Source organism: Epinephelus fuscoguttatus, linkage group LG6 (genome assembly GCF_011397635.1).
Source record: "Epinephelus fuscoguttatus linkage group LG6, E.fuscoguttatus.final_Chr_v1".
NCBI lineage: Eukaryota > Metazoa > Chordata > Actinopteri > Perciformes > Serranidae > Epinephelus > Epinephelus fuscoguttatus.
This window is the reverse complement of record NC_064757.1, coordinates 46820744-46841598: the sequence shown is the minus strand read 5'-3', so window position 1 is coordinate 46841598 and position 20855 is coordinate 46820744. Positions and strand designations below refer to the sequence as shown.

Sequence of the window (20855 nt, the reverse complement as noted above, 5' to 3'; positions counted from 1 at the left end):
AATGTTTAATAGCCTGTAGGTAATATTAATTATTAATATTAATATTGATTAATATTACTTTCATTAATGTTGTTGTAAGCTACTGTCATTACCGTCTGTCCTGCATCTCTCTCTCTCTCTCTCTCTCTCTCTCTCTCTCTCTCTGTCTCATTGTGTCATATGGATTACTGTTAATTTATCATGCTGATCTGTTCTGTACGACATCTATTGCACGTCTGTCCGTCCTGGAAGAGGGATCCCTCCTCAGTTGCTCTTCCTGAGGTTTCTACCGTTTTTTCCCCGTTAAAGGGTTTTTTGGGGAGTTTTTCCTGATCAGCTGTGAGGGTCATAAGGACAGAGGGATGTCGTATGCTGTAAAGCCCTGTGAGGCAAATTGTGATTTGTGATATTGGGCTTTATAAATAAAATTGATTGGTTGAGGCAGACTGACAGGTCTGATATGTCTTATTCACTCAGCAGCTGACTTGTTGAATGTTGGCGAGTGGATTTAATAATAGTGATAATAATAATGATAATGATGCTCATCACAGTGACAATGGCAGGGCTACAGACCGTTCTTTAATTGCGACAAACTTCGGCAAATGACTCAGTAACAATGGTAATACATGCAAAAGTGTGTGACCAAAGTCATGCTGGCGGGGGGGACTTGGGATGTACGCCAAACGCTGGCTGTTATTTCAGCAGATCCAGCTGTCGCGCCGTCACCAGAATAGGACGTCGCTTTACGTGTCGCTTCAGAGTAAGGCCGTCTCATGTCTCTTAATCAGCAATCCTCGCTCCTCACTCCTAACTCCTGACTCCTTACATGTTTTCCTAAGTGGGAGGGACTAAACAGTTAGTTAAGGTGGCTAGATAAGGTGGTTAGCAGTAACTTTAAGAGACTTGGGATGCAGCCCCTGTATTTGTTTGCATGTTTCCTTTTTGAACATCTTACAAAGTCTGACATCATATCCTGTTTCCTTTTGGTACTTCCTGCTGAGAGCCAGAAACTTCCAACAGACTGCACGTCTTTCTGATCGCTCAGCTCCACCTGTAAATGGCTCTGGTCCGATTGTTGGAACTCTCAGTGTAAATAGCTCTGCTCTGATTGGACGGACTGGAACAGCTCCTGCTCTACAAGGCTCTGGTTCAGTCACACGTTCACATATGAGGATCAGTCCAGTTGGACCAACCCCACCTGTATATGGCTCTGGTGTTTAGCTGACAAAGTGAAACTTTATTTAAAGAGACGACGCGTCAACAGTTTGAATATATTGATCTTTTTTTAGGCTCTTTGTGTTTAGATTTTGTCTTAAAGGAACAGTGCGACACATTTGTCTCAGACTCAGATCACGTCCAGGTTAGCCTAGGTTAGCACAAAGACTGGAAGCAGGGGGAAGTGTTAGCCTAGCTCCATGTGTTGGCTGCTCTGGGCTTCCGTAGCGTTGAAAGAGTTTGACATTAGTTTGTGTTTCAGAGAATTTACAGATTTTAATGTAAACAAGAGATTTTATTGTAAAACAGTAAAAACTTTAAATTGTGATGAATTGTTTGTGAACACACGCACGTCTGCTGTCCTGGACCCATCTGAACTCTGCCGAACTCAAATGAACTCTACTGGACCCATCTGGACTCTACTGGACCATCTAGACTCTACTGGACTCTATACTGGACTCTGCTGGACTGTGTAGGATTCTGCGGTGTTCACTGTGGCTTCTGTCTCTGTTCTTCCGTTCTTGTTATTTATCATCTGTATTTATAAAGAGATGCTCCAATAAACTATTAATGACCTGACTGTTACCATGGAGATCACTCACACATGCACACACACACACACACACACATCACTGATGACACACTTGGTTTATTTATCAGATCAAAGCAGTGACACACAGGTGTGAACAGGAAGTGATGTCAGTCTGTCACAGGCCGGCAGTGGCGCGCTCCAGCGGGTTGTCGCTCCAGTACTCTTGGTTCCAGCCCAGGAACCAGCCGGTGAAGGTCGGCGGTTCAAAGCCCTGTTTCACCATCACAGTCGGGGTCTGAGGGTCTCTGTCGGCCTGGTCACTCTCCAGGTACCTGACAGCTACACACACACACACACACACACACACACACACACACACACACACACACACACAGTTAGCTGTTAGCAATATAATTTTAACTACAGAAAGTGTTAGGAAGTTTTCTAGCTTCCACATTCATCCTGCTAACTTCCTGTCTCTCTTTCAGACTAACTTCCTGTCTGTCTCACCTGACGCTGTCGCCTCCGTCTTCTCATCCTCACGAGCTTCGTTTCCGATCCAAACAAACACCTGCAGGAGGACACGGGAAGTGAGGAGACACAGAGGACAGGCAGGCGAGACATGTAGCCATGGTCATGGCTGGAGACTCACCTGGTCCCAGGTATCCAAAATCATGACATCATCAGGGGCGAGGTCATCCTGCGTCAACTCACCTGGAACCTCCTCCATCTGAACACACACACACACACACACACACACACACAGAGTGAGATGATGTAGCACCACCTGAGTCCAGCCTAGCAACCACTGTGCAGTGTAATAATAATAATAAATTTTATTTGTATTGCACTTTACATTTTAGCAATCTCAAAGTGCTGGTGTTACCACCAGTAACCAGGAAACACTGAGCCTCTTTTGGGTTGTGAACCAACAACATAGAACCCACTGTGATCATGTAACCAGGTCATGTGACCAGGCTGATGTACACACCAAGGCTATTCAAGAGAAGGCTGAGACACGGGGTCAAACATGGGGGGATTGCACATGCGCAGTGTAACTTGAGCTGCGATGCTGGAGGGTGACAGCAGGGGCGCTAGATAAAAAGCGCAGGATCCGCTCAGGCGATCAAGGAGTGCGCTTGGTGCGGTCTGCTTGGACTTTTGGACGGCGGCTGCTTAAAGTTGTCAGAATTGCATCTCTGTCATTCTCACCCACAACGCAGGCCACCAGTGACAGTCCAGTAATAAGCTGTGAAAATGACATGCATGCACATCCCCCTTATTCTGCGGTCTCACGCCATCTACTGAGCCTTTGAGGAAGTGCAGACCAGATTTTACTGCGCATGTGCAATCCCCCCATGTTTGACCCCGTGTCTCAGCCTTCTCTTGAATAGCCTTGATACACACCAGGAAGTTTCCGGTCTTGTTGGAGCAGGCAAACAGACGAGGAGGATGAGCCTCCATGTTGTTCTTCAGACGGGGGTAGTGACAGTAGTCCTCCTGCCCCCCCAGTGCATCCCAAAATGCACCTGTAACACAGAGAAACTCTACGTTCAGGTTCAACAGAGTTCATCGTGGACCAAGCATCACCTCCAAGACCTCCATGACCCCGCCCCCTCACCTTCCTCCTCACCCTCCTCCAGCTGGGTGGGGGTCACCTGCAGGAGTTCAGCCAAGTGTTTGGCTCCCTGAGATTCAGCTGAGGTGCTGCTCCTCCCTCTCCACATCCACGATCCACCAGAAGAGACCAGAAGGAACACGTCACTGGAGTTCAGACTGGGCGAGGACGGCTCCACCTGAGGACAACACCACAGAGACACTGGTTATACTGGTTATACGGGCCTAACGCTGTTTATATTGTTTATACTGGACTAACACTGATTATACTGGTTACACTGGTTATACTGGACTTACTCTGGTTATACTGGACTAACGCTGCTTATACTGGTTATACTGGACTAACACTGCTTATAGTGGACTAACACTGATTATACTGATGATCCTGGACTAACACTGGTTATACTGGTTGTGCTGACTAACACTGGTTATACTGGTTGTGCTGGACTAACACTGGTTATACTGGTGATACTGGGATAAGACTGGTTACACTGGTGTAACTTAGACTGTGTCTGACTGGTTTTCTGTCTCACCTCCACAGCTCTGGTGTCTCCCGCTGGATTGGCTCGAACCTGAAACAGACGGGTATCTGCCACCTCTGATTGGCCGCCCTCTCTGGAAGTCCCGCCCTTGTACACCACCATTGGTTTTCCTCCAAACAGACTCATGAGGTGGGCGGGCTCTTTGCCCTGTATCACACGAACCTGCACAGGCAGACCGACGAGAGACGACCAGGTCATGGTCCAGAGGGTTACAGTCAGAGTCTGGAGGGTTAATGGTGATAACAATAAGTGGGTGTAGTGTTCCCAGTCACTGTACCTGTACAGCTGCCCCGCCCATTTCATCATCCAAAGCTATCGCCAACAGGGCCGACGCTCCGACCTCATCCTGACTGGACTCCGCCCCCTGCCTGGGGACAGAGACACATGCTGAATATTAACATGGTGTAACTTTAAAGGTTGAAGGATGTTGATGTCACATTTGAAACAGACACCGACACCAGGGGGAGCCGCCTTGCACCTGATCACACCTGAACCAGACCCAGTCCAACTAGACCCAATCCATCTAGACCCAGTCCAACTAGACCCAATCCATCTAGAGCCGCTCCATCTAGATCCAGTCCAACTAGATCCAGTTCAACTAGAGCCACTCCATCTAGATCCAGTCCAACTAGATCCAGTCCATCTAGACCCAGTCCATCTATACACAGCGAGATAGCCACTTTAAGACCTGGTGTGATGATCTTGTATCAAACACGAAACAAACTAAACAGATGATCTTCGACCCTGAGGGAACTGTAGCTCATGACCCTATGATTATTGATAACACCGACATACAAACACCCAGGACTAATGTTGGCTAATAATCTGAGCTGGAGCGTTCATGTCGACCACTTGTGTAACACATTAGCAGTTTAGGTGTGTTAGCTGCGGCTGTTTGAGGTCTGAACTGAGATCATGTTAACATTCTACAATGCCGTATTAGCCAGCATTATATGGTATGACGGTGTGGTTCGGCTCCCCTACAGTCCAGTGTGAGGCTAGACCTCAAGAAATGGTGACAACTGCCATGAAGTTAATGGGGAAACATGACCAACTCCAGTCTCTCCAGTCACTTTATGAGGGTAGTCAGACAAGCCAAAAAAATCCTGAGTGACCCCTCACATGTTCTTTTTTTCAAATATGAACTGTTACCATTGGGGAGGCGCTACAGAGCCGGCAGACGTAAGAGTAACCGTTTTATCCGTGGATCCACTACCCTTGCTATCCTAGCTACACTATGTGCCCGAAACAAATTTCCCACTTGGGACAATAAAGTTTATGTTATCTTATCTTTTACAGTCCAACTAGACCCAGTCCAAACTGTTACTAGAGACGTGGTGTCTCACCAGATGTAGATGATGTGTCCTTGTCTGCTGTCGTGTTGGTACTGATAGAGGATGATGTAACTGTCTCCTCCATAGAACTGACCAATGACTGACGAGTCCACCGGGACCTTCTCTGATCTTTCAACACGCCAGATCTACAGAGGGGACAGGCAGGCAGACAGACTTTTTTTTATTTTTATTTTACCTTTATTTAACCAGGTGAGTCAGTTGAGAACAGTTTCTCATTCCACTAAAAGTTCTAGTGCTGGTCCAGAGAAGAGAAGACAGACAGACAGACAGACAGACAGACAGACAGATGGACATTTTATCATTATCATGAGACCAGTAGTAGCTTGTCTGTAGTGAAGAACTACATCTCCCATGAGTCTTAGTGACACACACTGATTGTGGTTGTTGAAAGCTGTCAGCTGAGCTCTGATTGGTCAGACAGACGTCATCCCTCACCTTTTTCTCTCCGTCTCCTCCGTCCACCATCCTGTGCTGCGCCGCCATGGTGTCTGATTGGTGGAGCTTGGACACGTCAAAGGGAACCTGTCCAATCAGAGGGGTTAGTTTGTGGAGGACAGTTCTCTGGACCTCTTCCTGAACCTGGTCCCAAACCTGATCCTGATTGGTTTACCTTCTCGATCTTTGCAATCTGATTGGACACGTAGGCCGTTCCCATGCCGACAGTGTCCTCAGGATCCCTCCAGTCCTTAAAGAACTGTTTGAAGAGTGGCGTCTCTCCGTGCTCAGGGAGGATCTGAACCTGAGGAGGGACGACCATGTCAGACACTGTGGACAGGTGTGTCCACCTGCAGGGACAGCTGAGGTCACATGTCCTCTCAGGTGAGACACACTGACAAGCTCTGCCTCTTTACCTATCTGTGTGTTTACCTGGGTGTACTTTGGATAGTTCATCTTACAGATAAACTGCTCAGCGCTCTTCAGACTAGCGTGACGCTCCTCAGTGTTCGCATCCTTACCTAAGGGTTTACACATCATCATCACCATCATCATCATCATGACCACCATCATCACCACCACCATCATCACCATCATGACCACCATCATCATCATCATCATCATGACCACCATCATCACCACCACCATCATCATCATCATGACCACCATCATCACCACCACCATCATCACCATCATGACCACCATCATTACCACCATCACCATCATCATCATCACCACCATCATCATCATCATGACCACCATCATCACCACCACCATCATCACCATCATGACCACCATCATCACCACCATCACCACCATCATCATCACCACCATCACCATCATCATCATCATCACCACCATCACCACCACCATCATCATCATCATCACCACCATCATCATCACCACCATCATCATCATCATGTCACACAGTTCAGACCTTTCCAGACGAAGATGTTTCCATTGGCTCCGTTATCGAGGATGAAACACTCGTTGGACTGCAAAGCATCCTGGGGAAACGGGTTTTGCTCTCCTACCATGGTAACCTCGATATCCCCATCAGCGTTGGACACCTGACAGACAGGAAGACAGACACTTGAACACTTCCTGCTGGTACTTCACAATAAAAGCCTTCCAGTGGACACTGATCCAAGGTTATGGATTAGTGACATCAGCAGCAGCTGCAGTGATCTGATTGGATGTATCAGAATATCACCGTAATACCATTTGCAGCAGTGTTACCTTGTAGAGCTGCACCAACTTCCTGTTGGAGGCGTCCATCTTGGCGTCGTCACTATGAGTGTCAGACAGCTCCGGCTTCTCCCCAAGAACCTGAGCACAGAGGTCACAGGTCAGTGGGAAGTGGTCACCACTCATCAGGAAGAGGTCACAGGTCAACTGGAAGAGGTCAGCAATCAACATTCATCATGTCATGTGACACACTCTACTTGTGTCATCACCTCCAGCATCCTGTCTGGCTCATCCCCCTCGTCACAGAACTTCAGCTTGGCCCGCCCACACCGTTCGTCATCGCGGATACCCTTAGACACCTGTCACTCAGTCAGTTAGTCACATGACATGGGACCATATGATGTCACTGAATAATGATGTCATTGGGTGATGTCACCACTCACCATGGTCGCCTTCAGCTTCTCAAAGCAGTTGCTATGGGAACCAGACCACTGAATGATTTCCTGGAGACGGAGACAGAGACAGGTTCAGGACCAGTGGCGGCTGCTGGTCTTTCAAACAGGGGAAGCTCACTTTAAGTTTACATCATAATGTGTGTCATGTTGTAGCGAGGCAGTAACTTATAAAAGGAACATTTAATTGAAGCTCACTCATGCCGTAGAACCACAGCAACACACACTTCAAGGATTTTCAGATGGGTTTAAACACCTGAACTGTGTCTACATCACCAGAACTGATTTTCTCTCAAAATAAGTTTGAGTCTGTGACCCTGTCAAACCAGCTACGCACACACAACTACAGCTTTGTGATTCAACGAACAAATGAACTAACTAACGACACTAAACAGGGTGCAAACTCAATAACGCAACATTTATGTCTTTATTTACAGTGTGTGTTATGTTTTACTGTACAAACGGTGTAAATGAGCTGTATGGCTTATGGAAATAAGGAACTCTGGACGGCACTCTGTCAGACAACTCCACTCGCCGATGCTGGTGTGTATTTCCAAAGCGCTGTCAGTCACAAAGGGGTTCAGCCTTTTAGACACTTCCTCCAATCATCATGCAGACACCGAGCGTCCTCTCCCGCCTACCGCTCCATCAGGTCCCAGGGAAGCTGAGCGTCCCTGGAAGTGACGATCTTGTCGCATTTATCCAATGAGCTTTGCTGCATGAAAAGAACCTGCTCAGGGCTGTCTCATAGGAATGCTTGGAGGCTCCGTGTCCACCGTGCTGACACGAGAATGTATGGCAGGGAGGTCGCGTTTGAAAACTGGTGACAAACAGCTGACGTTTGAACATCATAGTCATGATGTGAAACGCATCCTAGTGCACATTTAATGTAATTTACATTCTTATTTTAATGTAAATTCAATAGTGCATATTTGACCATTTCTTCTATGAAGTTTTAGGGGAAGTTCAGCTTCTCTCATTGTCTCAGAGCAATCGTCCCTGTTCAGGACTGTCTCACTTTCTTACCTGTCTCAGCTGTCTGTCTCACCTGTCTGTCTGTCTCACCTCTCCCAGGTCCAGTATGAAACTGTCTCCATGGTTGAAACTGTCCCAGCTGACAGGGACCTCCGTCGCCCTGACGATGCATCGACCTTTGACATGCAGCAGCCTCTGGACCTCCACTTCATTGGTTACCACATGTTTGAACCCTGAGGCCACGCCCCCTTTCTGTGTGAGAGGAAGTGATGTCATCACACGATCTTTGAGTCAACATGAGGTAGAACGTGTGTTTGACACTTCTCGTGTAGTTACCATATACTTGATTCCTTTTTTGAAGTACCCAGTGAAGGCGTTGGACTCGTGGTCCTGGACTTCTCGGTACTGGATTGGCGCCCCCTGCAGGAAGTCATCCATCTGCACTGCAAATATGGCCGCCGAAGCACTCTCATCCTGGGAGCAATGTGATCCTGCATGACAACCAACCAATCAGAGAGCAGAACTCTGAATGTTACTGATTGTGATGATTATTACTCAAACATATATCCATATTTGTATGTGTGTGCACAGAAGGTGTCGCAGTGCCAGTAGTGTCAGTGGTATTAATGGAATTAGTAGTTTTACTGGCATTAGTGGTATTGGTGGTTTTAGTGGCATTAGTGGTATTGGTGGTTTTAGTAGTTTTAGTGGCATTAGTGGTATTAGTAGTTTTAGTGGCATTAGTGGTATTGGTGGTTTTAGTAGTTTTAGTGGCATTAGTGGTGTTAGTAGTTTTAGTGGCATTAGTGGTATTGGTGGTTTTAGTAGTTTTAGTGGCATTAGTGGTATTGGTGGTTTTAGTAGTTTTAGTGGCATTAGTGGTATTAGTAGTTTTAGTAGTTTTAGTGGCATTAGTGGTATTAGTAGTTTTAGTGGCATTAGTGGTATTGGTGGTTTTAGTGGCATTAGTGGTATTGGTGGTTTTAGTAGTTTTAGTGGCATTAGTGGTATTGGTGGTTTTAGTAGTTTTAGTGGCATTAGTGGCATTAGTGGTATTGGTGGTTTTAGTGGCATTAGCGGTATTGGTGGTTTTAGTAGTTTTAGTGGCATTAGTGGCATTAGTGGTTTTAGTGGCATTAGTGGTATTGGTGGCTTTAGTAGTTTTAGTGGCATTAGTGGCATTAGCGGTATTGGTGGTTTTAGTGGCATTAGTGGTATTGGTGGTTTTAGTGGCATTAGCGATATTGGTGGTTTTACTGGCATTAGTGGTATTGGTGGTTTTAGTAGTTTTACTGGCATTAGTGGTATTGGTGGTTTTAGTGGCATTAGCGGTATTGGTGGTTTTAGTGGTTTTAGTGGCATTAGTGGCATTAGTGGTATTGGTGGTTTTAGTGGCATTAGTGGTATTGGTGGTTTTAGTAGTTTTAGTGGCATTAGTGGTATTGGTGGTTTTAGTAGTTTTACTGGCATTAGTGGTATTGGTGGTTTTAGTGGCATTAGTGGCATTAGTGGTATTGGTAGTTTTACTGGCATTAGCGGTATTGGTGGTTTTAGTAGTTTTACTGGCATTAGTGGTATTGGTGGTTTTAGTAGTTTTAGTGGCATTAGTGGTATTGGTGGTTTTAGTGGCATTCGTGGCATTAGTGGTATTGGTAGTTTTAGTGGCATTAGTGGTATTGGTGGTTTTAGTGGCATTAGTGGTATTGGTGGTTTTAGTGGCATTAGTGGTATTGGTGGTTTTAGTGCCATTAGTGGTATTGGTGGTTTTAGTGGCATTAGTGGTATTGGTGGTTTTAGTGACATTAGTGGTATTGGTAGTTTTAGTGGTATTGGTTTTAGTGGCATTAGTGATATTGGTAGTTTTAGTGGCATTAGTGGTATTGGTGGTTTTAGTGGCATTAGTGGTATTGGTAGTTTTAGTGGTATTAGTGGTATTGGTTTTAGTGGCATTAGTGGTATTGGTAGTTTTAGTGGTATTAGTGGTATTGGTGGTTTTAGTGAAATTAGTGGTATTGGTAGTTTTAGTGGCATTAGGTAGTACTGGTTAGTGGCATTAGTGGTATTGGTAGTTTTAGTGGCATTAGTGGTATTGGTAGTTTTAGTGGTATTAGTGGTATTGGTTTTAGTGGCATTAGTGGTATTGGTGGTTTTAGTGGCATTAGTGGTATTGGTAGTTTTAGTGGTATTAGTGGTATTGGTGGTTTTAGTAGTTTTACTGGCATTAGTGGTATTGGTGGTTTTACTGGCATTAGTGGTATTGGTGGTTTTAGTAGTTTTAGTGGCATTAGTGGTATTGGTGGTTTTAGTGGCATTAGTGGTATTGGTAGTTTTAGTGGTATTAGTGGTATTGGTGGTTTTAGTAGTTTTACTGGCATTAGTGGTATTGGTGGTTTTACTGGCATTAGTGGTATTGGTGGTTTTAGTGACATTAGTGGTATTGGTAGTTTTAGTGGTATTGGTGGTTTTAGTAGTTTTAGTGGCATTAGTGGTATTGGTGGTTTTAGTGGCATTCGTGGCATTAGTGGTATTGGTAGTTTTAGTGGCATTAGTGGTATTGGTGGTTTTAGTGACATTAGTGGTATTGGTAGTTTTAGTGGTATTGGTTTTAGTGGCATTAGTGGTATTGGTGGTTTTAGTGGCATTAGTGGTATTGGTAGTTTTAGTGGTATTAGTGGTATTGGTTTTAGTGGCATTAGTGGTATTGGTAGTTTTAGTGGTATTAGTGGTATTGGTGGTTTTAGTGACATTAGTGGTATTGGTAGTTTTAGTGGTATTAGTGGTATTGGTTTTAGTGGCATTAGTGGTATTGGTGGTTTTAGTGGCATTAGTGGTATTGGTAGTTTTAGTGGTATTAGTGGTATTGGTTTTAGTGGCATTAGTGGTATTGGTAGTTTTAGTGGCATTAGTGGTATTGGTAGTTTTAGTGGTATTAGTGGTATTGGTTTTAGTGGCATTAGTGGTATTGGTAGTTTTAGTGGCATTAGTGGTGTTGGTAGTTTTAGTGACATTAGTCGTATTGGTAGTTTTAGTGGTATTAGTGGTATTGGTTTTAGTGGTATTAGTGGTATTGGTTTTAGTGGCATTAGTGGTATTGGTAGTTTTAGTGGCATTAGTGGTGTTGGTAGTTTTAGTGACATTAGTCGTATTGGTAGTTTTAGTGGTATTAGTGGTATTGGTAGTTTTAGTGGTATTGGTGGTATTAGTAGTTTTAGTGGCATTAGTGGTGTTGGTAGTTTTAGTGACATTAGTCGTATTGGTAGTTTTAGTGGTATTAGTGGTATTGGTAGTTTTAGTGACATTAGTCGTATTGGTAGTTTTAGTGGTATTAGTGGTATTGGTAGTTTTAGTGGTATTGGTGGTATTAGTAGTTTTAGTGGCATTAGTGGTGTTGGTAGTTTTAGTGACATTAGTCGTATTGGTAGTTTTAGTGGTATTAGTGGTATTGGTTTTAGTGGTATTAGTGGTATTGGTTTTAGTGGCATTAGTGGTATTGGTAGTTTTAGTGGCATTAGTCGTATTGGTGGTATTAGTAGTTTTAGTGGCATTAGTGGTATTGGTGGTTTTAGTGGCATTAGTGGTATTGGTAGTTTTAGTGGTATTAGTGGTATTGGTTTTAGTGGTATTAGTGGTATTGGTTTTAGTGGCATTAGTGGTATTGGTAGTTTTAGTGGCATTAGTCGTATTGGTGGTATTAGTAGTTTTAGTGGCATTAGTGGTATTGGTAGTTTTAGTGGTATTAGTGGTATTGGTTTTAGTGGCATTAGTGGTATTGGTGGTTTTAGTGGCATTAGTGGTATTGGTAGTTTTAGTGGTATTAGTGGTATTGGTTTTAGTGGCATTAGTGGTATTGGTAGTTTTAGTGGCATTAGTCGTATTGGTGGTATTAGTAGTTTTAGTGGTATTGGTGGTATTAGTAGTTTTAGTGGCATTAGTGGTGTTGGTAGTTTTAGTGGCATTAGTCGTATTGGTGGTATTAGTAGTTTTAGTGGTATTGGTGGTATTAGTAGTTTTAGTGGCATTAGTGGTGTTGGTAGTTTTAGTGGCATTAGTGGTATTGGTGGTATTAGTAGTTTTAGTGGTATTGGTGGTATTAGTAGTTTTAGTGGCATTAGTGGTATTGGTAGTTTTACTGGCATTAGTGGTATTGCTGGTTTTAGTGGCATTAGTGGTATTGCTGGTTTTAGTGGCATTAGTGGTGTTGGTAGTTTTAGTGGCATTAGTCGTATTGGTGGTATTAGTAGTTTTAGTGGTATTGGTGGTATTAGTAGTTTTAGTGGCATTAGTCGTATTGGTGGTATTAGTAGTTTTAGTGGCATTAGTGGTATTGGTTTTAGTGGCATTAGTGGTATTGGTGGTATTAGTAGTTTTAGTGGTATTGGTGGTATTGGTTTTAGTGGTATTAGTGGTATTGGTTTTAGTGGCATTAGTGGTATTGGTAGTTTTAGTGGCATTAGTCGTATTGGTGGTATTAGTAGTTTTAGTGGCATTAGTGGTATTGGTGGTTTTAGTGGCATTAGTGGTATTGGTAGTTTTAGTGGTATTAGTGGTATTGGTTTTAGTGGTATTAGTGGTATTGGTTTTAGTGGCATTAGTGGTATTGGTAGTTTTAGTGGCATTAGTCGTATTGGTGGTATTAGTAGTTTTAGTGGCATTAGTGGTATTGGTAGTTTTAGTGGTATTAGTGGTATTGGTTTTAGTGGCATTAGTGGTATTGGTGGTTTTAGTGGCATTAGTGGTATTGGTAGTTTTAGTGGTATTAGTGGTATTGGTTTTAGTGGCATTAGTGGTATTGGTAGTTTTAGTGGCATTAGTCGTATTGGTGGTATTCGTAGGTTTAGTGGTATTGGTAGTTTTAGTAGATTTAGTGGCATTAGTGGTGTTGGTAGTTTTAGTGGCATTAGTCGTATTGGTGGTATTAGTAGTTTTAGTGGTATTGGTGGTATTAGTAGTTTTAGTGGCATTAGTGGTGTTGGTAGTTTTAGTGGCATTAGTGGTATTGGTGGTATTAGTAGTTTTAGTGGTATTGGTGGTATTAGTAGTTTTAGTGGCATTAGTGGTATTGGTAGTTTTACTGGCATTAGTGGTATTGCTGGTTTTAGTGGCATTAGTGGTATTGCTGGTTTTAGTGGCATTAGTGGTGTTGGTAGTTTTAGTGGCATTAGTCGTATTGGTGGTATTAGTAGTTTTAGTGGTATTGGTGGTATTAGTAGTTTTAGTGGCATTAGTCGTATTGGTGGTATTAGTAGTTTTAGTGGCATTAGTGGTATTGGTTTTAGTGGCATTAGTGGTATTGGTGGTATTAGTAGTTTTAGTGGTATTGGTGGTATTAGTAGTTTTAGTGGCATTAGTGGTATTGCTGGTTTTAGTGGCATTAGTGGTATTGGTAGTTTTAGTGGTATTGGTAGTTTTACTGGTTTCAGTGGTATTAGTAGTTTTAATGGTTTCAGTGGTATTAGTGGTATTAGTACATGGTACAATATAAGGAGATTGCTACATCTTGTTTAGTTTAGTTCAGATTCACAGGCCCAATCTCTTGTGATCTCCCTGGACGCAGAGAAAGCCTTTGACAGAATTTTGTGGCCTTATTTACTGGGAGCTCTCTCTAAATTTAACCTAGGTGACAACTTTATTATTCTCCTTCATGCTGCTCCATATGCATCAGGTATCACTAATAGTTTGAGGTCCCCTTCTTTCATAGTGCGGCGTGGCTGTAGACAGGGCTGTCCTGTTTCACCTTTGCTCTTTGCCCTTGTGATCAAGCCCTTGGTTGAAGTCTTGAGAAATGACCCATTAGTGTCAGGTATAGACATAGGTCACATACATCATAAAATTTCTTTATATTGACATCTTATTATATCTCAGCAATCCCGAGACCTCTGTGGCCAGAGCAGTTGAGATAATTAACTCCTTCAGTCAGTTCAGAGGCTATAAGATTAACTACTCTAAATCTGACGGCTGGGCTCCACCAGCTGCAAACGTAACTCTGCATTTATACCAAAAGCGTCATGAGCATCATAAGCGGCCAGCAGCCATTCATTTTCAATATACGCTTGCTACGAAGGACGTCTGGAGCGTCGGCGGCAGCGAGCAGCGCGATGCCAGCGACCGGAAGCGTCACTGTGAAGTTGAGAGAAGCTCAACTTTATGCAAATGAGCAGCGACGCCGCCGAAGCAGCATCGAGCAGCAGCCAATTACAGACTGTGAATATTCTCAAGGTGGGACAGTGAAAGAAAAAGAAAGAGAAGACGAAAATGGAGGAGAAGTTGACTGTGGCGGTCTCTGGTTTCCCGGAGCTATATGATGTGTCTCTGTTTATTTACAGAGACATCCAGAAGAAGTCAGATGCCTGGAAAAGGGTATCTGAAATTGTTGGTTTGTCTGGTAAGTAAAATAGGCTCGTGTCGATCCTACGATTCATCCTGTGCACAGCTGATCAGCCCCGCCCCTTGGCAGCCTTCAGCAAGCCCTGCCAGAGCTGCCAGGCAGCGCGATGCCAGTGACCTGAGTGACCGCTGGCACTCATGACGCTTTTGGTGTGAATGCACAGTAAGCGTCACGTCAGTGTAGCGTCACGGTGTATTCATTTGGGCTCCACTGACAGCGTACGGAAGCGACACGTAGAGAAGCCAGCGGGGTTGTTTACCATTTGCTGAGCCGAGAGGCTGCATGTAGGCTGCATGAAATGTTAAAGCATTTTCCACCTCCAACAACAAGCAGGTAGCAAACTCCACACACCTCGCTTTCCCACCCCTCAGATCGGTTTCATTGCCTGCATAGGCCTATTGACTTTTTTATTTTATTTTTTTTTTTTTATGCAGGGTTCCATAGAATACAATAAACAGTTTCAACTGTATTAAAATACATAGTTTAAACGGTAGGATCAGGGATAAACATGGGTAAATGCATGAAAAAAATCATCACATATCACCTCTGATAATGGTTTATTCATTTAAAAACACGTTGTGCTCGTTTAGCACACTATTTCATATAGTTTTTATCTGCTGGAGGGTCGCGTAGGGGAGCGTAGCGCGACAAAAGTGGAAGAGCTGCATAAAATAAAGAGTTGTCGCGCCGCTCCCGTTGCCGGTGGAGCTGCTGTAATTGATTAACAGGGAGGCGAGCTGCCACGGGACTCGTGCTGCAGACGTGTCACACCACTGATGTGCCCGGTGGAGCCCGACCATGAGGCAATGCCATTGACCCCTGAACTATCCGGGCCCCCTACTTGTTCTGCCTCTTTTCACTGGTCACTGTCTGGATTCGTGTTCACACCGGACCTGTTTTTTTTTCTTTTTTTTTTCGCTAGCGACAATTTTACATACAAAGTCAATGCAAACGGGAGATTGAGCGTATATTCGCCCGGGAGAAAAATCGCTCGGGTTCTGAGCGACAGCGACAGAGCAATTTTTCGCTCATCGCTTGAGATGAGAAATCTCATCTGAAGCGGTATTTCGCTGGGTCCTGTCGCTTGCAGCTCAACGCTGATTGGCTGCCGTAATCCCGGAATCCTGGGGGGGTGCTTGACTGTCATGACATGTCAGCTTCATTAAAAGTATAGCTGCAAATTAAAAGCAACAATAGATGTAAAAACACACAGAGACAATGCATCTTTGATCAGTTCCCTAATTTAATTTTAACAATTTTTCCAATCTTCTCCAATTTCTCGTTTTATTTTATGGAAGTGATCAATGTAAGTGCACTTGTCCTAGAGCCACCACAACGGTTTTTATAATGCAAATAACTCTGTTTAGATAAAACCTACAAGCTTCTCTTCCTATGACTTTTACTAAAAATGTGTCTTGTATGTTTTCTGAAGCCTTTAAAGTACAAAAATGAAACACACTACACTTCTGAGCATTTATACCTCCGACCGAAATTATACATTTTGATACAAACAGGACATATTGCAAAACTCTGTAAAAGTACACCAAAGCATACATTTTCGTTTCCAAATGTTTATTTGAAAACTAAAACATTCATACTGTCAGTAAAAAAAACAGTTTGTTGATAATAAAAAACGAATGTAATCTCAACAGTGACCGCGCCAGCCGGCGGGACTGCGGCACTTGGAGGGGCACTGTAATCTTGGCGGTCCCAGTGTAAAGCACCACGGACAGCATCAATGCATCTATCGCTGTGGCTCAGAGGCTCTGATACCTGAGTCAGAGCACGTGAGCGGAGTTGGAGCCGGAGCTGCCTCAACCATAGGTTATTGGTAGGAAGAAAAATGGCTGCTGACAAAACTGTCACTGTCAACTGCATCCAAGCGCCGCAACGATCTGCCAGACCATCATATGTGACTTCATTGTTTATGCTGCCCGTGTGCTCAGAAGCACACAATGAATGCATTTTTGAGTAATTTCCGAGAAGTTATGATAAAATTAAAAAAAAGTATTACAGACTATAGAATAGGACTGACAACCTCTCCAGTGTCTCATGTCAATTGATTAACAATATCTGTCGACTTTTTATAATGCCTTTGTTTTTGCTGCTGCTGCACTGTGTCCCCAGTTGAAAGTGGTGATTTGATAAATACATTCTACAATAACCGAAATAATTAGTGGAAACTTTTGTTTTTATTGATACTCCACCTCTCTGACATACTAACAACACACACACACACACACACACACACACACACACACACACACACACACACACACACTCAACACGCAACTGAATGAACACTAGAAGTGGTTCAGCCGCAGTCCCGCCAGCTGGCGCAGTCACTGTTGAGATTACATTCGTCTTTTATTATTAACAAAATGTTTTTTTATTGACCGTATGAATGGTTTCGTTTTCAAATAAATATTTGGAAACAGAAATGTATGCCTTGGTGTACTTTTACAGAGTTTTGCAATATGTATACTTGTATGTATCAAAATGTATAATTTTCAGCCGCTGCTGCGGTCGGAGGTATAAATGTTCAGATGCATTGTCTCTGTGTGTTTTTACATCTATTGTTGCTTTTAATTTGCAGCTATACTTTTAATGAAGCTGACATGTCATGAAAAACAAACCATTCAAATTTTTCAATATCTGGAACCCTTTTTTGAACTATACTGGGGAAGATGGGGCCCATGCCCTTTGGAGGGGCTTGACTGGTTTGGCATGGACTGAAATAACTGGGCACAGTCATTCTTAGTAGGTTATGATTTAGTTACTACTTTTCAAATCTAGACTGAAGACATATTTATTTAGGATGGCTTTTAATACCCAGTAGTGTGGTGACTCTTTTACTTTTACTCTGTTTTACTTTATTTTATTGTATTTTATTGCTCCTATTGCTTTTATTATTTTCATTGCTTTTATTGTTTTTATTGTTGTTATTGCCTCTATTTATTTTTAATTGTTTTATTTATTGCTTCTTTTGCACCTATTGTAAAGCACTTTGGTTCACTGAAAGGGTTGTTGTAAAGGGCTGTATAAATAAAGAACATTTACATTTACATTTACATTTACTATATCTGATGACTCCCGATGCTACATTTTGTATCTGCCTTCTGTCTGTTTGACGCTTTGTGGGTGTTTTTGTGTTAGTCTGTTTTTGTTTCTTTTTTTTTCACTTTTCTTTTTCCCTCTCTTTATTATTATTATTATTATCATTATTGTTATTATCATTATTCATTCAGCCACTTATTTACTTATTTTTATTATTATTATTATTATTATTATTATTTCCACGCAGTGATTTGTATGTCTTTTGTTGTCCTGATGTTTCTGACTTGTTAACTTTAAAATTGATAAAAAATTAGTGTAAAAAAGAAAAAACAAAAAAAGTACATGGTGTACTGCAGTACCTTGCCAGTAGTGCAGGTCGTACTGCATCTTTCCTCCACGAGTCTCGGTGCTGTGGAGAATCAGGTAGGCGTCTCCAGTGTAGAACCCTCCAATCAGACTCTCAGGAACAGGAACCAGATCCATGTTCTCCACCCGCCACACCTGAAGCCCCGCCTTCTTACCCGCATGGTCGAACTCTGGATGGTACACCATGATGTCACCTGCAGGGGGCAAAGCCAAACAACACCTGAACAACATGATATCATATGAAGTGGGTGGAGCCACACAACACCTGAACACCATAGTGTCACCTGGAGTGGGCGGAGCCACACAACACCTGAACACCATAGTGTCACCTGGAGTGGGCGGAGCCACACAACATCTGAACACCATAGTGTCACCTGGAGTGGGCGGAGCCACACAACATCTGAACACCATAGTGTCACCTGCAGTGAGGAAGGATCCTCGACTTTGAGACACACCCACAGTCTCTGAAGTGCAGTTCCCAAATTTTTACTGATTGTACTTATATTTTATTTTCTGTTTTAAACAGCAGCTGTGAACACGACGGTGTGTCCGACACACCTAAGTTTCTGTTTAAATAAACGTTTTGTTGCGTTGTGTCCAGGCTGAACCCAGCTCATGATGTCACCTCCAATGGGCGGAGCCACACAACGCCTGAACACCATGATGTCATCCGTTTGATAGTGAGTCAAACCTTAATGAAAACTTTTAAAGTCCTCTTCATCTTTTTCTAATTTATTTAATGATGTGACTTTTTAAGTAAAACGACTTCTTAAAAAGTCGTTGATTTAACGACTTGATTTATTTACATTAAACGCCGACTCTTTAAATTAAATGATAACATTTGAGTAGTCATTGATGACCTGTGTGTCCGATCGACATGTTGCAGTCTGCAGAGCAGGAACTCGTAAAATTTTTCAGCTGTTGTTTTCGTCTCAGGTTTGTTTGTTAAAGACTAAAATAAACAAACATTAGTTCAGAGAAGAAAAAGTGGAAAAGTTTCTGTGAGTTTAGTTCTGAGTTCAGCTGTCACAGCCTCTGTGGAAAAAACCAGCACAAACTGCAGCTGAGAGAAACAGGAAGTGACTCACCCAGAGAGACAGACAGACAGGCAGAGACACAGAGACACAGACAGAAGGTTTAAACAGAGCTTCTGGGGCCATATTCACAAAGCCTCCTCGCTCTGAGTCGCTCTGAGAACTTTCCTAAATCACTCCTGAGCTCAGACTCCTTACTGACAGTCAGGAGCTCTGTGAGAGAGTTCTCAGGATGTCGGTGAAGATTCTCAGTCATCCAGGTCATGGTAATCATAAGTGCTGTGTTGTAGGCAACTGGACTCATCCAAGAGTCTCCTTCAGTTCTAAATGACTGGTACGAAGTTGCAGGCTATGAACCCTGTGTGGGTGGGAACCCTTACAGAGTCGTAGGGGTCATGTGAGCTCTTAGTTTCAGAGTCAGTACTCTGCAACTTGGTCCCAGTCATTTAGAACTGAAGGAGACTCTTGGATGAGAGGCGAAACGTCCTCAAGAAACGCAAGCAAGTCCAGTTGCCTACAATATAGCACATACAAGTTCTCAGGATGTTTGTGAATACGACCCCAGGTGTGTTAATTTGCTGCAGCTCTCAGGTAGAAAATCATGAGTTTTTCAGACCAGAAACTTTGAGCAAAAATGAACACATGAATGAATTCATCAGCTGTCTGTCTGTCTGTGAGCACAGAGTCAGTCTGAAGAAGAAAACCTGACATTTGGTTTCAGACAATGAACGGATGAATGACAGAATAAATGAGCAGCAGCAGGTGAAGGAGTGAAGTTTAAACTCACCGTTCGTGATCAGCTGGACACAAACTGCTGCAGAGACTCAGCTCACCTGAAACACTGACAAAGGAGGGCGGGGCTGTGGGGGAGGGGCTGCAGGTAACTCTACCTGTCCAACACATCATCATCAGTGTGTGTGTGTGTGTGTGTGTGTGTGTGTGTGTGTGAGAGAGAGAGAGAGAGACCCAGCGAGCCTGAAACTGTTCAGCTCTGACGACTGCTGAATAAATCAGCAGCACATACACACCATCTGTGTGTCACATATATGTTCTGTGTGTGTGTGTGTTCATACACAGCAGCAGCAGGATGACAGGGTGAACACCTCCTCTCTGTTTGTTCACATTTAAATATATGACACCATGAACACTTCACTTCCTGTTCTTCCCAAAGTCTCTCTTTGTGTCACACCTGGAAACTTTGCATCTTAGGAATGCAAAGGAACGTCCCGCCCCCCTCTGCCTCTGATTGGCTCATACTCGTTGCCTTGGTCGATGGGATTGGTGAGGGTGAGGGTGAGCACAAGTGAGATTAGTCAGGGTGAGGGTAGGAATGTCAGGGTGAGCCAATCAGAGGCAGAGTAGGGCGGGACGTTCCTTTGCTGTCCCAGGATTCCCACCTGAGCTGCAGCTCACAGAACCTGTCAGTCTGACCTCAGGGAATGATAACACACAGTCAGATAAAAGGACATGATTTCCTCACCTGAGGTCTCATGTCTCAACACTGCGTACACACAGAACGAGTCCTGACGGAAGGGTACGCCCCCTCATACGCTAATGTTGTGATATATAAAAACAGACTTGAAACTCTGACCCGTGCTGACAGACATGTAGGAGACGTTAAACTGGTGACACAGGCGGCGAGGAGCGGCCTCATGGTGGAAAGTGACACATCATTTTTGGTGCACAGTCTGGGTCCTACACACAGTTTGATAAATGAGACTTC

General features: G+C 43.5%; 1 protein-coding gene across 1 annotated transcript; it reads right to left on the bottom strand.

The window, feature by feature from the left end:
• Nucleotides 1-1827: 1827 nt before the first annotated feature.
• LOC125890863 (gelsolin-like) lies at nt 1828-19982 on the bottom strand. Its single transcript, XM_049579724.1, has 19 exons — nt 19920-19982; nt 18092-18292; nt 8627-8781; nt 8381-8542; nt 7307-7366; nt 7133-7222; nt 6915-7004; nt 6613-6745; nt 6108-6196; nt 5851-5979; nt 5676-5762; nt 5232-5365; nt 4163-4253; nt 3877-4047; nt 3348-3522; nt 3134-3255; nt 2379-2456; nt 2237-2297; nt 1828-2065 (listed from the first exon to the last, which is right to left on the bottom strand). The coding sequence occupies exons 2-19, from the start codon at nt 18282-18284 to the stop codon at nt 1902-1904; spliced, it is 2184 nt and encodes a 727-aa protein (XP_049435681.1). The 5' UTR covers nt 18285-18292; nt 19920-19982; the 3' UTR covers nt 1828-1901.
• Nucleotides 19983-20855: the final 873 nt, after the last annotated feature.